The sequence below is a fragment of the Hippocampus guttulatus genome, chromosome 14 (assembly GCF_054856545.1).
Source record: "Hippocampus guttulatus isolate MCC_2025c chromosome 14, RoL_Hgut_1.0, whole genome shotgun sequence".
NCBI classification, from domain to species: Eukaryota; Metazoa; Chordata; class Actinopteri; order Syngnathiformes; family Syngnathidae; genus Hippocampus; species Hippocampus guttulatus.
Window position 1 is genome coordinate 3,248,285 of NC_141274.1, and position 15,728 is coordinate 3,264,012.

The window sequence follows — 15,728 nt, forward strand, 5'->3', positions numbered from 1 at the left end:
AATCCACGACTTGCGAGGAAGGAAACAAAATGAGAACATCACCTTTGATTTGGAGGAGTCACTACATGCTGAATCTGTATCGAAGAGGAGAGAGTCATTAGTAGTCTGCCAGCAGTGAGTGGCCTTGTGAAAGCACGTCGATTAGATCAAGAGGATGAGGAAAAAGAGGAGCAGGTTTGATGGCTTGCCGATATCATCGCAGACAGACGGGAGCTTTCGGGGGAGCAGCCGGATGGAAGCACGGTGACACACTTGACAAGGACGAGTAACCACACGAAGTAAGCGCTTGGTGGACACACACAAAAAAAAAAAGAGGAGCCGGCCGAAAACTAAGCCTGAAATGACGGATGCGCGCAGAGAGAGAAAGTGGGGAGATGAACCCCCCCCGCCCCCCTCCCTCTCTCTAGCCCCTGCCGGCTGCTCAAACAAAGACGAACACAAGCGGCTCATGCTCGGGTCACGATGGAGGTGGCGACGGCACAGCACGGGCACAAACGTCAGTCACGGAGCATCACGTGTCGCCCGCCATCAAACAGCTGTAACCCCCCCCCCCCCTCCCTCCACCCCCAACTCAAAAGGCATCGCAGAGGGGAGGGCGTGATGCGCTTGCACTGACTTACGACATTTGAGAGGGGCCTGAGCTGAACAGATCAGTGAGTGTGTGTCACTGGCAACTTTTCCCATTAGGTCTGTGTCCAAACGACACGACTTCCCGTACTCTTCCTTTAACATGAACTGCTATTTCAATACAACTTAAGGAAAATATATTCAAAAAGAGAAGATAAGTCCTCTGAAAAAATGCCACCACACAGTAAAAAAAACAGAGCTAGTATTCTTTTGGGCTGAAACAGTCATTCAAGTAGTAACAACTATAAAACGTCTTGACATTTGTGGCAATAAAGTTAGTTCGCACCACAAAGGAAACAAGCTGTTTGCTCCAAAACGATTTGCTGAGCTGTTTTGACTTCAATCTTGAAGTTTGGGGACAGTCCAAATGACAATTGGTTCTGCAAACTCTTATTTGAGAGTTGTGAAAGGCGGGAAAGACCATTTTCACAACAGCAAAACTTCAAATATTTCGTCGGGTTGCCCAATTTAGAATTTCATCCAAGACATTTGCGTTGAAATTTTGAGTTCACTTTTTTCTTCTTCTTTTTTTTTACATTGCAGAAACTAAGCTCTGAACTACGACTGGATTTTTGTCAGCCAAGTTACCATCTTGTTTGCGTTGTTATCCTCTTAGTTGACAGGACCTCGCTGTAAAAGAGGCTTCGAGTGACTGACTGTTTTAAGATTACATTATTTGAGCAAAAGGCATTTTTTCAACAATTCATATTGTTACCTACATTATTTGACCTTTACCACTCGTGTACTTCAGGAGTTCCGGGGCCATCATAGAGGTGAAAAGGGAACTACTACATTAAGTCTATCGCATCCAAGTATAGCCATCAGTGTCTGGTGGTAACTTGAGTCAAGTTCCTGTACAGAGTTCCTCAAAGGGCTCTTGCGCCCCTGAAAATGTTCTTGGGGCATAATCGATGGTCTATTCATAGTTCAGAGGAAGACAAGCGTTGCGGTGGCGAGGCTGTGCGCCACCAGCGTGTGTCTCAAAGGATGAGCCAATGATAAAATCCAAACGCAAACGAGGATCAAATAAAACCACGACAGACCGCGGTAGAAACCAAAAGAAATAAAAACGACCTCCTGCTAAGAGTCCCCCCCCCCCAGTCAATTCAACGGACTGTACCGTGTTTGTTTGTTTGGAATTTCATGTGTGCCCGCAAGTATCCAGCTCAGTCCCGCCGCTATGCCCCCCCCCCCCCAGACATCAGGACAGATTATGCCACGTGACCGCAGAGAACCTGAGGTTGACCATACCATGCTACTTGTCCTTGCGATCAGCTTTAGAAGACAACAAGAGACAGCAAAAGGGACTTTGAGAGAACGCACGGCAGCGCGGCTGTGTATCCCCCTCGATGCGGGGTATTGCTTTGAATGTGAGACGTGCACACCACAAGGAAAATGACAAACACCGACTTCTCTTTCTTTCATCTCTTTTCCTCCTTTTCGCCCCCAATTTAAAAGAGCCGCGGGTTTCTGCAGACTAGGCAGCTACACTGGGCACAACACTCGTCCTTCTTCCTACAGTCCCAGCTGTCCACCACTGACAAAACAGAGTCCTTCAGTGACATCATCGAGTGATAGACGCCGCCCACTTGGCCTGTGTCAAGATGGGGTCATGTGTGAGTGCTGGACAAGGGATAAGGGAGAGAAACAACACACTACACACAGAAGGGTTAAAAAAAAAAAAAAATCCATCCATTGAGTTTGATTTGCTTTCGGGGAGAGAGAACATGTGAGACAAGGAGGAAGGGACGAAAAGAACTGAAAGAAAAGGAGTCGTCGTCTCGACACAGGTAAAGCACAGGGAGAGGAAATTTAAAATTTAAAAAAAAAAGGCTCGGGTGAGAGGAAAAGCAAAGAAAGGAACAAAAATAACAACTTGGACAATTTAAGCGACGACAATGAAAAATCAAAGACAGATTCCAGAAATAAATCAAATCAAGAAAAAGGCTGACATTTTCCCCCATGGCTAAAACCACAAATAATAAAACCGTCTCAGCCCAAAGCATGTCAAAAATAACTAACAGGCATGGAGTTCAATATTTAGTACATCTACAAACATGTGCGCTTCAATCCAATAGCAATGGAATTTAACCTTGCCGGCATGGGACAAATATTTGCTGCGTTGATGTGAGGCGGCGCGACGCTGAGTGAAACATCTCGGCGGCTTACCCGAGACTTCGCCCGGCGCCGCCGCCGCCGTCCGGCCGATGTTGGAGAGCAGGTGGTCGATGTTGGGCACGGGCTGCGACTGCACCGTGCTCTCCTGCTCGGCGGTGGTCTGCGGGAAGGAAAGAAGGAAAAGGAACATGAGGCCAAGAACACAAGGGTGACGGTGCGAACAAATGCTGGGGGGGGGGTCCACATACAACAGGATCTTCATCGCAGTCTTCGGTGAAGAACCAATCGTATTGTTGGATGAGGTTCTCGACTATCTTGCACTGGTCGGGCATGTGATTGACCATGTTTGTCATGTTGTCCTCGGAGGTTCGGACCAGGGTTGGGCCAAACACAATTGCCAGGTTTCGAGGTTCCATCTATTAAAAAAAAAAGAGCGAGAGAGAAATGAGCTTCCTTTGTGAGAAAAGCGGATGCACAGAATATGCGTGATGACAGTCGCGCTTCAGATGTCCCAGTGCACCTTGTTTTTCTCACAGTTGTCAGAAACCCTCTTAAGGTGCGCGCAAAGAAATTTGAGCGTCTCGTAGTGGTGATCAGGCAGTTTGCGGATCTGGGGGTGAAAAGAGGAGAGTTGCAGAGGGCGCCGTGTGCTCCTCGGAACAATCGCATTTGACAAAAGTGGCGCGCGGATCGGTGCCAACATTCCTTACCAGCCTCTTTAGCTGCTTAAGTCTCTCGAGCGAGTCTTCTGTTCTGTTGGCTTCAATAAAGTCAGCGTACTTTTCTGTTGAGCAGAACCCAGAAAAGCCTTTTCAGCTCATGCGGTTTCAAAACAGAAAGCTCCCACAGAATAAGCTTTCGGGGCGAGTCTCACCGTTTGTAAACAGGGGTTCGGGTAGTTTTCGGAAAAAAGACTTGAGTAGGCTGCTGATGACGTTGAGGTCCCGCCATTTCTGTGAAGAAGTGAACGATGTCTCAGACCGTTTGGCAGAGGCGGGGTTCGAAGGGCGGCACAACTCACATCTTCTTGGACGTCGATGTCAGCAATGCCTTTGGTGTTGAGCTCCTCCTGCATGTTGGAGATGGCGGCGTTGTTTCCGGGAACTCTGTAGATCCCCGTGTACTCCAAGCCTCTGTCCTCCACCACGTGACAACACACCTCCACGATCAGGGGAACAAACTAGAAAACACAATATCACAATCGTCAATTCAGATGAATTCAGCTAAGAAGAAGAAAAAAAAAATGAAGCAATGATTCACCCGATTGTTTTGTGCGGGTGGACAGTCATCCAACCGCACACCGAACGTGACGCCAGCTGGTGTCTTCTTTTCGAACGGCTTTCTCATGATCCCCGGGATGCCTATTTTCCAAGCACCTCTGTCCCTCGGTGGACTGGCATCGTCTGAATCACGAGACAGTTTATCAGTGGCAATGCCCTCCAGCAAGTGATGTGACAACACGTGTAATTGTGGATTTTACTGCACCTCTCAGTGCTCTTCGCTCTTCTGATTTGGGCGAATGGGGGCTCTTGCTCTCCGTCTTCCCTCCCAAAAAGGCTTGCTTGATGCTCAACGACTGACGGGGGGTCTTGGGCGAGGGTTCCGATTTACTGCTGGGTGCGCTGCTAAGTCAAGAATGCAAACGATGAGATTGATCCTTTGGGAATGTTTGGTTACGAAAGTAATCAGTGGAGCCTGCCGACCTCATCATGTTGTATTCTTTGATCTTTCGACTGATCAGATCCTGACTTGTTACGGCAGCATTCTGAAAAGATGTAAACGGCATATACTGTTGGACCTTTCGTTTCGGCCATGCGGTAACAACAAAATGATATTTTAATTAATTAAAAAGTGATTCATCCACAGCGGACTTGGCAACACACACACACGCACGCACCTCTTCATCTGGATTACTGTTTTCCTGAATGACTTTAATCCAAGTCAACATCTCTTGCCTCCCTTCAGCCTGGAACAAGTACTCGCTATCGGAGGTGGTCAGACGCAGCACATTCTTGCGCCGCGTGTCGCTATAGGAGATGTCAATCAGGCAGGCCTTGACGCTGATTCGCAGCGGCTCCTCGTCGGGCAGCGCAGTGAGGTGCAAGACTGCGTCTTTCCTATCCCTGAAGAGGGTCAGCGTGTGACCTTGCAGAACCGCGTACACCTGCTTCCAGGACTTCATTCCGCCGCTAACACGCTACACAGAGGAGACAAGGCGGACATGTTAAACCCATCAAAAATGATGCATACGCGGGCTTTCCGCTCCCCTTTTGCCAAAAAGACAACGACCCAGCTCTACCTTATTCTTATCTGTACAAAGTTGTCTAAAGGTGAGCAAGCCTTCCTTAGAGGAATCAGAAAAGACATCTGCGGAAGAGTCCCTTCGAGACCCAGAGTCTCCGGAAGATTTATGGCCATCCAATGTCTGTCATGAAGAGATGGAAGTGAATCAAAAATGTGCCGTTTGTAAAGGATGGATGGATATCGATGTTCATCTACAATGACAAAACACCTCATGCGCGACGGCCATTAGTTAGTACAACATCGTTCAACTTATGTAAATCAAGATGGCAAAGGTAATTCACCTTTTTCAGGCCTCTGAAACCTGACATATGCCTACTAGAAGATCGTCTGGAAAAAGAATATATATTAAAGGACTGAAAAGGAGAATGATCACATTTGTAATCAAATAATGTAATGAATTTGAAAACAAGACAAGAGCAATGACTGGATATCAGTTTGAACATACCCTCTCCCCTCTTCTTGGTAATTGTCCAGACCTTCATCGTAGGATTTAGACCGCTCGGTTTGGCTGGCAGATTCCGAATCCAGCAAAGCGCTTCTCAGGGACTCTGGAGCAGAGCATAGAAAAGATCACTGACTTCCAAGTCAAAGTTATGAGACTAAGTGTACTTGCGAACCAACTTTCTGACTGGGGGGGAAAAAAATATATATATATATATGGATCAGCAAGCACGTACTGACATGACTATGACCCAACCAACCACAAACGCTTTTACCTTGGTCATGTGACAGCTGTCGGCGAATGGGAGGACAGGGTGAGTCGGGACTAGAAGGACCTGTAGCTACTGATGGTGGGACAGATATGACAGCGGAGGGTGGAATAGGAGCAGCATTCCTGTCAACGCTGGGGCTGACGGGCTCATCTATTGCAACAGAGGGAAAAAAAATCAAATCAAATGGCAATGTTTGACTGAGTTGTATTCAGCATCAAGGTCGCACACTGGAAACAACCTCAGCCCAGCCCAGTCCCCCTTCCCCCTCTTTGACCAAGCGTATGACTACGTAGAGCAACCGTCAAGACATTATTTCAGCTTAACGTGATAGATTGCCTGCAAAATGCCAGTAACACGACTAAGTGATGATATGATGATGTAAGGCAATGACATTTTGGCCACTTCATTCATAAGCGCTTGTATAGATGTCAGCATGGGAGCAGGAAATCAAGAAATCACATTTAAAATTAAATAAAAAAACATTTGTATAATTTTTGTCAACATTTACACGTAAGAAAGACAGAATCTTTCAAAATAAAACTTCTACAGTTACTTGAAAATGCATTGCATTTATTCAAATTGTGCTCAACACAAATACTAAAAATGTAATAACTGGGTCTCAACGCATAACAATTAGGTGGCCTTTGCCTTTTTATATGCAAAATGTCACCAGCAACTTCAAATCATATCTCATCAAAACTAGACTTTCTTATGGCAGTTAAAAAAAAAAAATATGCAACACAAGCTGATGAAGAAATCAGTAGTCAAAAGTCCATCCCACCCCCTCTTGTGAGACATATCGGAAAGAGCTCAGATTATAAAGCTTCTCCCAGCAGGATGCATTTGGAGTTAATTTTAAAGCCACTGTCCCAGATCTGGCCTGGACTAAACTTTGAAACCGGGCAAACTAAACGGAACATCATCATCATCGATGCGAGGTCTCTGAGGGGTCAGTATCATGCAAGTCTTGATCGTAAATCTCATTTACTTCAGTCCAACACGTTATGCAATTGCATTGTGTTATTCTGATGGGCATATTTTAAATATCAGGGATGGCAATGGCTAGTGATGAAAAAAGCGGAAAGGGGCGTGGCCTGGACGGGGTGACCAATCACAACAAGTAAGACATCATACACGTCCAATCGCAGGGCTGTTTACAATCGGAAGATGGAATGACTGATCGGGAGAGCTCGTGAAAACTCGACGATAAGGTACCTGACCCCCCCTAAAATTTTCTCAACGGATTTAGACGATTCACAAAAATGATCAATTTAAGAAATAAAACGGCGGATTTCCGCGTATCCGCGGAAAATTGCCATCCCTGAAATATTGGTCACTTACGTGTCGACTTGGCGGTACACAAACACTATTACAGCACTTCCGACCGTTGGAACGTACATGCAGAATGCACCACTTAAACTATGCAAAATTATGTGGGTGACGGGCACAAAAGCTTATCGATGTGACTGGGGGGCCTTTGAAAGAGACTGTCGACGGTGGCTCTGCAACAAATCAACAATACAGTACATGGCGCACAGCAAGCCAGAACTTGGCCAATCTCAAGTGCAGATCTAGAAAAAAAAATTGACGCGTACAAAGTAGTGCAAAACTATTTTTTTGGGGGGTGGGCGGGAATATGAATGACTGAAAGTAGACTATAAGGTGTGATTTTCCTCTGTCACAGATATTTCAATGTATTTTCAGAGATGTAAAGTCACAAAGAAGAGTGCTCTTTAGAATCCTGTCAAAATTTCAAAGATTAAAAATAAAAGAAATCAGAAAGTATAGATAAAAAAAAAAGAGGCTTCAAAGGTATGAGAAAAATCAAGCTACTGTCTCCGCTTTAAAAAGCTGTGCCCATGTCGGCTGAATGCGCCAATCAAATACCACGACGACAACCTGAACAACGGATGCTACTTTGTCGAGCATCTTTTTTACGCCTACATATACTCTACTTGTACAAGCCATAATTCAATTCTGAGACCAAGGACGCTGACCCACCTGAGAATCAACCTCTCAATATGCAGCATAATTGTTTCTTTTTTTTCCCCCTTCCATTTATGTCAACACTCATGTATGAGTCTAACAGTGTTAGCCACTTAAAAGATGGACCGCTAATACACATATGGGTCACTTACTCAGACACTTTTCTAGTTTTCTCAAATGCTTATATGGGGGGGCATCGCCCAGCTATGGAAAGCCATGACAGCCAGATTTTCAGCAATTATATTCAAACATGCATTTAGAAACAAACCTATGAATTTACAGGGTCTTTAAACACGATCTTTTAGTGTTGATATAAAAATGCGTATATGTACTGTACTGTATAAAAGCCAGCCGGGTAATGGGGATCCATGCCATGGATATTCAATTTTCCAGGGTGTCGCTGCCACGAACACACTTAACATGCCAACAGTACCGATTAATGTCAACATTCTAGGATGGTAAATTTATTTCTGAGGAATAAATTGAAAACGGATGAAAACGTACACAAACCAAAATCCACCAAAATAAAATAAGCAATTAGACGGCGTTGCGGTTTGGTAGTCCACAAGCTCAACAAACAACGCTCATTTATTTCTAAACGCCTCACATGACAAGAGTCGCCGGTCCGACTCAAGTTACAACAACTGTTGCCATGGCAACAACGAGCTCGAAACTCATTTACTTTCCTCTTACCAATGAATGGAATAGAATCCAACGACTCATCCGCATTGCTGGAGCAGGAGGTGTGACGCTCCTCGAGGCGACGTATATGCATCTCTCGCCGCGCGTCGTTAGGAAGCCAGCACGCCGCTACGTCTGCTGTGGAGTCTGCGCCATCATCATCATCATCATTGACAGCTAAAATGTAGGAGGGATGACGCAAAGGGCTGGGGTGCTTTCCACCGGGCGGCTTAGGCCTCAGGACGACCTCGGACTCCGAGAGGCTACGTCCGGTCACCTGGCTTCGAGACTCTTCGTGGCTCGGTTTGAGGATGCCAGACCGCTGAGGCATCGGTTTTTGAGTAAAGCACGAAGAGGACCTTTTTCCGACCGAGGCCACGTCCTTCTCGGTTACAACAGGTTGCACGCTTTCAGCTCTCACCCTGTTGCGGCTTTGATGGTTAGCGTGGCCAGCGTGGTTGGCTTTGACTAAAGCTTTTTCGTCACCACTTGGTCTCTTTCCAAAATGTATCTGTCTGTCCGAAAGGTTGGGTGGGGGGTGGGTCTGCAGAGAATCTGGTCCTTTAGTGTACATTGAAGGATTGTGCGGCCCCCTCTGGCCGTTGTTGTATCCAACGGAAGGCCTGGACAGCATGGCCTGTCTCGGCATAGACTGTCTCGTGGGCCTCGTACCGGGGTCTGCCCTTCGATATCCTGTCCTTTCATTGGGCTGAGTGATCTCGGTTGGGTCAACATAGTTCGTGGAGTGTGACCGTCCTTTATGCATCGGGCCATCTTGAGACATGCTCCTCGGTGGCCAGTTCCTCGGGTGGCTTATCCTCTCGGAACTGATCATGCGGTCCTGAGAGACACTGCGCGGCGCAACTTGGAAGTGGGGGGGAGGTCTGCGGTAAGAGCGTTCATGGGAGGTGCTCCTCCTCCGTATCCCCTTCGGGCCCCAACCCATCTGGGGAATGTGATGCGACGTTTCAAAAGCGTTTTGATTGGAAGATCGCAAGCAATCAAGCCTTTCCTGGATAGTTCGACTAGTGTGAGAATGGATTCCTTTGTTGTCAATGTATTCCCTGTACGTTTGGTAAGTTCGCCAATCAATATTTGGTTGCGAGGCCGGGTAGTGATGGGTGGGGCCTCTATAGGGAGCTAGTCCTGGCCCGCCAGGATAGACGTCTGCCTTTCGAGGGTGAGGATACTGGGCTAATGAGGCAGGCCTCGCCCTGACAAAGGCGGGGTCCATATAATCTATCCTATGTGCTGAACCCATTCGCCCCATATGGTCGGGTGGAACCACCACTGTCCGCACGCTTTCATTGCGCATGCACACGGCCATCTGACTTTTTGGATACGATTTTGTAGGAAGGGATGGGGGCACAGTGATCTCCTTGCGGTACCCATGGTCAGAAGGTGCTGCTGCTGAGCCCCTGATGCCCGGACCCAGCGAGTCCGTCGCCTGGGACATGCCTGCAGGCTTACAGTCTACTCTGGGGTAGCATACAGGGGGCGGCTCAGGAATGTGACATGCATTTCCACTGTAGCTGTTGTGGCCACCCCGGAGGTAGGCATCCTGGGAGTAGGCCTGGAGACAGAGCAATAAACTTGTGTTAAAATAGACAAGAAGGTGTGTTTAATAAGCTACAGCAAGCCACGAGATGCTAAAAGAAGTCAAGTGTGACATAATTGCTACTGGAGGCTCGTGCGTGCGCATGTGGGTGTCCTGTATTGCTGTGCGAGCGAGTGGAGGCATGGGCAGTTCAGGAGTGTCAGGAGTCGTCATCTGAATTCATGTTCTCGTATTTTTTATTTTAAAAAATATTACGAGCAATGCACTGCTGAAAGATTTTTTTTCCCCGGCTGACGTTTTACTTATAAACGTGCCCGTTCTTTCAAGACAATCAAATATGTGACACAACTCGTGTGTTCCTTTCCCCACGTCACACTGACAAGATGCCTCAGAGAGACAGGAGGTTCCCTCCCTCATTGTGAGAGTTATATTTAGCCTGATTATGCTCCGAGGCCTTTATGAACATGGACGGCAATCATTTGCATGCTGTTTATTAAGAAATTGTTTGATTACAAAAGGCGGATAGATCTTTTCACTTTTTAAACAATGGTGGAGTACTTAACCTATTTGTTCTTAATATATTGTCTGAGCAACGAGCAAAGGGATGCATTAGTGTGGGGACTTTGATCCAGCTGGTGTAAAAAAAAAAAACAAATCTTACATAATGCTGTGTGGGCAACAATCAATGTGTTTGGCTCTGTCTCGCGCCCTTCGCGAGAAAGCATAAACATGCAAGAGAGTTCAGAGGTCACTGGCCTTTATCACAATAATGGTATGTGACAAGTAGAATGAAAACTGGGCAAGGTTTCACTAAGAGGCCGGCGGGAGGTCTGAATCTAACAGGTAACGCAGTCGATTCGGCCATTTGTACCGCACATCTCAATCGGCAGCATGGAAATGCCCGGTGGACAATCAACAGCAGTCGCGGAAAAGCTGCACACTGCCTGTGCGGTAACCACGACGCTGACATGCAAGTCATAATGTGCCGAATGTATGCACCACTTGTTAGAGTCAAACAGCTCACTAGTCAGCACTTTGCTTACCAGATTAGTTGTCTCCAGAGAAAAAGGCTGCCATTTGAGTGTGGCGTGAAAACGAGAGCATTCAAGAAACGAAGAAAGAAGAGAGAAGGATACCAGCAGAGTGAGACAAACATTCAGTCAGGAAAGGATCAGCACATCAAACAGCCAATACACCAAAAAAAAAAAAAAAAAAAAAAGATCGCCTGAATTTCGCATGCTCAAAATATCCTCGAGCGACAGCAATACACGGACTGGCAGAAGAAGCGTCGGGCAAGCGGAGTGTTGCCACGTTACGACCTGCCTGTGACAGTCTGTTCTGGGCGAGGCGGCGGCAGCACAAGATTGGCTCGCATGTTGCTGTTAAGCCTCCGCGGTTGTATCCGTACCCAGCCACATTATTACGCTAACTGAATGAGGTGCCTCCAGTCTACGTCTCCCTCGCCCTTCCTCTCTCTTCTGCTGCTCACATGACAGAAGCAGCAGCTGCTGATTATACATTCCGCTCTGATGGTCGAGACCCCCCCCCCCAACCAACGCTCCCCACTCCCAATCTTTCCTCCTCTCTCCTTAGCACAGAATCAACCTGTTCAAAACACAAGGCAGTCAGCTGATTTTATCCACTCGACTCCGCTTATCATCCATTCTTTCTCCCCGTCTCTTGGCATTTCCTCCTCTTCCCTGGCATACAACTCCCTCTCTTCTCTGCTCTCAGAACGTAGCCTCTCCCACAGTATCTTTGCTAAGCAACTGCTGCCCGTCTCCAAGCAGTCTGTGTGCTGCCTCCCACAGCACAATTTCATGTCGCTAGTATGTGTGGCGTAGCCGCTGCCTTGAATGGAGAGACTTCGCCTGTCTTGCTGCCTTCACCGAGTTACTTTTCATGTGGCTGGCAGCAAGACAACACAGGCATGAGATAGAGTGGACCGTTGGAAACAGAAGAGGGCCATTGGAAGGGGTTAACATGGGCGAGGGCTGGCTGAAATGACATCTAAGATCATTGCTTGAGGGACATTGTAAAAATGTGACGATGAAGCCCACATCACCATTAAAACATTGCACATGTAAATAACTGCTGCAGGGTGTACAGGAAATACACTTGGAGATGACCGTTTCAAATTGTTCCATTCCAGTGTTCAACAAGCAGAAGTTAGTATTTGTTAGTGCAAAACAATGGCTGGTAGTTAGTTGGTGAACGTCTGACCTTGCCTTAAAAACCCCGACTTGAAAGTGTAAACCTAATTTGAAACACTGGGGGAACCCAATTTCAAACCCTGACCTAAATTGCGACCAAACTAACCTAACCTTGGCTTGCAACCCTAACCCTTGCTGAAACATTTACCCAAGCTTGAAAGCCTAATTTAGAATCTATTGCCGTCTTAGAAGACTACTTTCAAAACCATAAACTCGTCTTGAAACCCTAATGTGAAACACTAACGCTTGCAAGTATTTATTGAGTTATCAATAAAGCAATAGATAGCACACAGGGGAGATTTCGGGTTAACAGCGATTGGGTTTCATTATATAAACAGGCTGTCAAACATATTGTCAGAAGCCATTCCTTAGCATCCGCACATACTGTAGCACTTAAGCACTGAGTGCGGTTTCACTTTGATCTTAATGTGCAGAGTGCATACAGTGGCAGGGGCTTGCATTATGCAAGGAGTTGTCAACCCATACTTACGGTGCTGATTTTCATCCATGTGCAATAGACAGTTTTGGCGGAATGAAAAAAATATAACGTGGAGGTATTTATCATTCAGGCACAGTTAAAGGGGGGGCATTTAAATAAACGGGAGGGGCGGGGGGGGGGGGGGGGCATTGAGCAGTGCCGGTGTAGTGGTACATGCTGCTGCTGCTCATGCAGACGACACAAATTCGATTCTTGGCCAGTGGCCGTGTACCCCCAATCGCAAACCTGGACAAAAGATTGGTAGGTTGCGTCAGGAAGGGCACCCGGTGTAATAATTGTGCCAAACAAGAGTAACTTGCTGCGGCGACCCCAAATGAACAAATCCAAAAGTTTCAACAGCAACATGAAAGTGAACTGGCAGAAATGAACAACAATCGCCGCACGGATATGAGGGCACACGCACACCACGACGTTCCTTTCTCCCTCCTTCAGCCACGACTCACTGTAGAATGTCACGACAGATATTGCTTTCGAAGAGCTCCCATTTGACTTTTCACATGACCTACAGAGTTTCATAGCGAAGGTAGACCTGATGACTCTTTGCTTTGAAGGCAGGACAGGCTCTATGATATGTCATCTTTCGTGATATTCTGTCCAGATCACTTCTCTTGTGATTCACAGGTAAAGAAATCAGATACGCCTCCGATGGAAAATAATGAAGTTTTTATTCATTTGAATATTAATGACTGAACCAATGAGCATTTCCAAGAATTGATTTAGTGCAAGACATCATCTAGGACGGAAAGCAGAAAAGCTGTTCTGTCCTGATTAGGAGGCCTAGATAGAGAGCTCTGATGGGATGGGATGTCTGCATTTTAGTATTCTAGTCTCGGAGCAAAACTAGAGCAGCTCTCTGGGACAAGATGTAAGCAAGAGGGTCGTTTCTATTCTGAAAACGGAACAAATTGCACTTGTGGTAAAGCAAAAAGGTAGAGTGTGGGGCACGCATACCAGCTGGAGTATGTCCTCATCTTTTGGCATCACACAAAGTTCCAGAAAGTCGCCGCTGTGAGGAACAGAAAGCAAAAGCAAGTCGAACACGAGACCAAAGGCAAAGTGACCCATCATTAAGAATTCCATTTTTCTTGCGTCTCACCTGTCTTGTATCAAAGATATGACCTCACAGTATGCTTTCCCAATGATACTTGCTCCATTCACCTTCACAATGCGATCACCTAAAAGGGCATTACAAGCAAAGACCAATTGTTCAAATGGCCAAAGGCCCCGATAACGACTCAAGTTCACTCTAAAACATGACAATATGGATATTTTGGTTCATGGCAAAGTGGCCCTGCAAAGTGTCATGGTTGTGTCTTGTGAGCTCATGCCGCCGTGTGTTGTTTTTATTCTAGTGATGCTTCTGAAGGATGTCTGAAGTTTGTGAGCTGGACAGATGAGAATTTAACTCCTACCTGTACAGAGACCAGCTCCATGTGCAGGACCGCCCTCCTTGACTTGCTTCACGAAAATAGTGTCCATCGGCTCGAGCCTGTTCCGCTGTCTCCCTATCAAACATGAAAATGTCAAAGTGTGCAAGTTACATTCACCAACTGGCATTCCCTATCGTCGGTAAGGCTTTTACAGAAACAGGAACTCGAACATTTGGCAGTCAGCAGCAGGCATTTACTGTAAACGAGAAGCAAGACTGGTTGCACGTGAGAAATTGAGAAAAATAGGTTCAATCTCAGCTAAATCGGCATTGGGAAAGCAATAAATTACCCAGAGCAGTGCTTGGCCCACATTGCATAAATGGCAGGCTTGAGCAGAAATCATGGGAGGACTGGGGCACCTCAATAGAAGGAAATTGTGTGGGGTTTAGCAAGGTGGATAAAAGCGGCAAGGAAAACCAGTTTGCTCGGCCAGTCGCTGTTTCCTAGCAGCTGCACAGAAGAGGCAGAAGGATGAGTGTGAGGGAAAGGGAATAGGAGTAGGTGGAGTGACAGTGGGCTCAGCTGCACGACACCCACTCTTTCCTTTCACTCTCCCAGTGTCCACAGTCAAAGACTTGCCCGTAGTTAACATTCTGGTAGTGAGTCAGCACACCGGGCAACACTAACTAGAGTGGAGCCAAAATGAGAAGAGCAACAACGCCGGTTGTCTTTACAAGTGCAAAACGCTCTTTATGCAGGAAATAATCACATTTTCCATTTCTAGACAGAAATGGGGATCTACATGTGTCCCTTCTTTGCTTCCGCAGAATCTTACACATGCCCTGGCTCATCCAGGGGACCCCCATTATGTAAATGCACTGTACTGCAATCAGGCACGCTCCCTCTAGTGGAATACTGGGGCACTTCAGAACCTTTGAGTACAAGAGCCTTGGAATTTAAAAGGCACTGTCCATATTTCTACATTAACATCCATCATTCAGCCGGAGCGACGACAGTAGGTTAATGAGGGCTTCTGTAAGCTTTGCACTACATTTAACTTCATTCTAATAACAACAATGGGCTCACAGAGAGCAAGCAGTGGCTAAATTAACATTTTGTGTTACAGACTGAATAGTCTGGAAGAAATAGGATACAAAGGTCTCACAGTAAATTCACATGATTTGGCATGCAGGAAATGATATCCGAAGTGGTTGAATGTAACTTGACCGTGTGAGGTAGGACCAAAAAGAGTGAGAACAGAAAATTATTAACACCTCTTTGGAATCGCATCACTGAGCTGATCTCCTCACGTGGAACAAAGTCACACTCTCTTAATTCACTCGTAAAAAAAAAAAACTGCACGCAAAGCGTATGTGCATGCGGAAGTTGGAGTAGCGCTGTAATAGAATCAAGTTGGTTCAGGACCGTCTCCAAGTTCAACATTCCACATGGGAGGAAATCTTTGCTGTGTCAGAATAAACACCATCACCCAACATGACGAATTAATGCTGCCTCACTGGATGTGGATGTGAGACTTGACCGGGGAAACATTAGATTCTAAGTGCAGCCAAACTTGAACCGGGCGCTGTAACAGAGAAGCTTTGTCTTGAGAAGCTGCAGACTCTAATACAATAAGATAATTGATGGCGGCGTTCAACT

The 15,728-nt window shown here is 46.4% G+C and overlaps 1 protein-coding gene across 4 annotated transcripts in view; it reads right to left on the reverse strand.

Annotated features, from left to right (window-relative positions):
* Nucleotides 1–15,728, reverse strand: part of arhgap21b (Rho GTPase activating protein 21b) — a 28,769-nt gene that overhangs the window by 3,891 nt on the left and 9,150 nt on the right. The window contains exons 5-24 of one of the 4 annotated variants that reach the window (XM_086129079.1): nt 14,112–14,204; nt 13,796–13,874; nt 13,651–13,705; nt 11,031–11,057; nt 8,442–10,002; nt 5,766–5,912; nt 5,495–5,597; nt 5,331–5,376; nt 5,045–5,170; nt 4,643–4,942; nt 4,449–4,510; nt 4,231–4,367; nt 4,006–4,148; nt 3,767–3,925; nt 3,620–3,698; nt 3,456–3,529; nt 3,266–3,355; nt 2,994–3,161; nt 2,797–2,905; nt 43–74 (exon numbers count right to left, since the gene is read on the reverse strand). In XM_086129079.1, coding sequence (XP_085985205.1) covers nt 43–74; nt 2,797–2,905; nt 2,994–3,161; nt 3,266–3,355; nt 3,456–3,529; nt 3,620–3,698; nt 3,767–3,925; nt 4,006–4,148; nt 4,231–4,367; nt 4,449–4,510; nt 4,643–4,942; nt 5,045–5,170; nt 5,331–5,376; nt 5,495–5,597; nt 5,766–5,912; nt 8,442–10,002; nt 11,031–11,057; nt 13,651–13,705; nt 13,796–13,874; nt 14,112–14,204 — 3,590 coding nt within the window. Of the gene's footprint in view, nt 1–42; nt 75–2,796; nt 2,906–2,993; nt 3,162–3,265; nt 3,356–3,455; nt 3,530–3,619; nt 3,699–3,766; nt 3,926–4,005; nt 4,149–4,230; nt 4,371–4,448; nt 4,511–4,642; nt 4,943–5,044; nt 5,171–5,330; nt 5,377–5,494; nt 5,598–5,765; nt 5,913–8,441; nt 10,003–11,030; nt 11,502–13,650; nt 13,706–13,795; nt 13,875–14,111; nt 14,205–15,728 lie in introns of those variants that run through there. The other 3 variants (XM_086129077.1, XM_086129076.1, XM_086129078.1) reach the window with 3 other exon arrangements.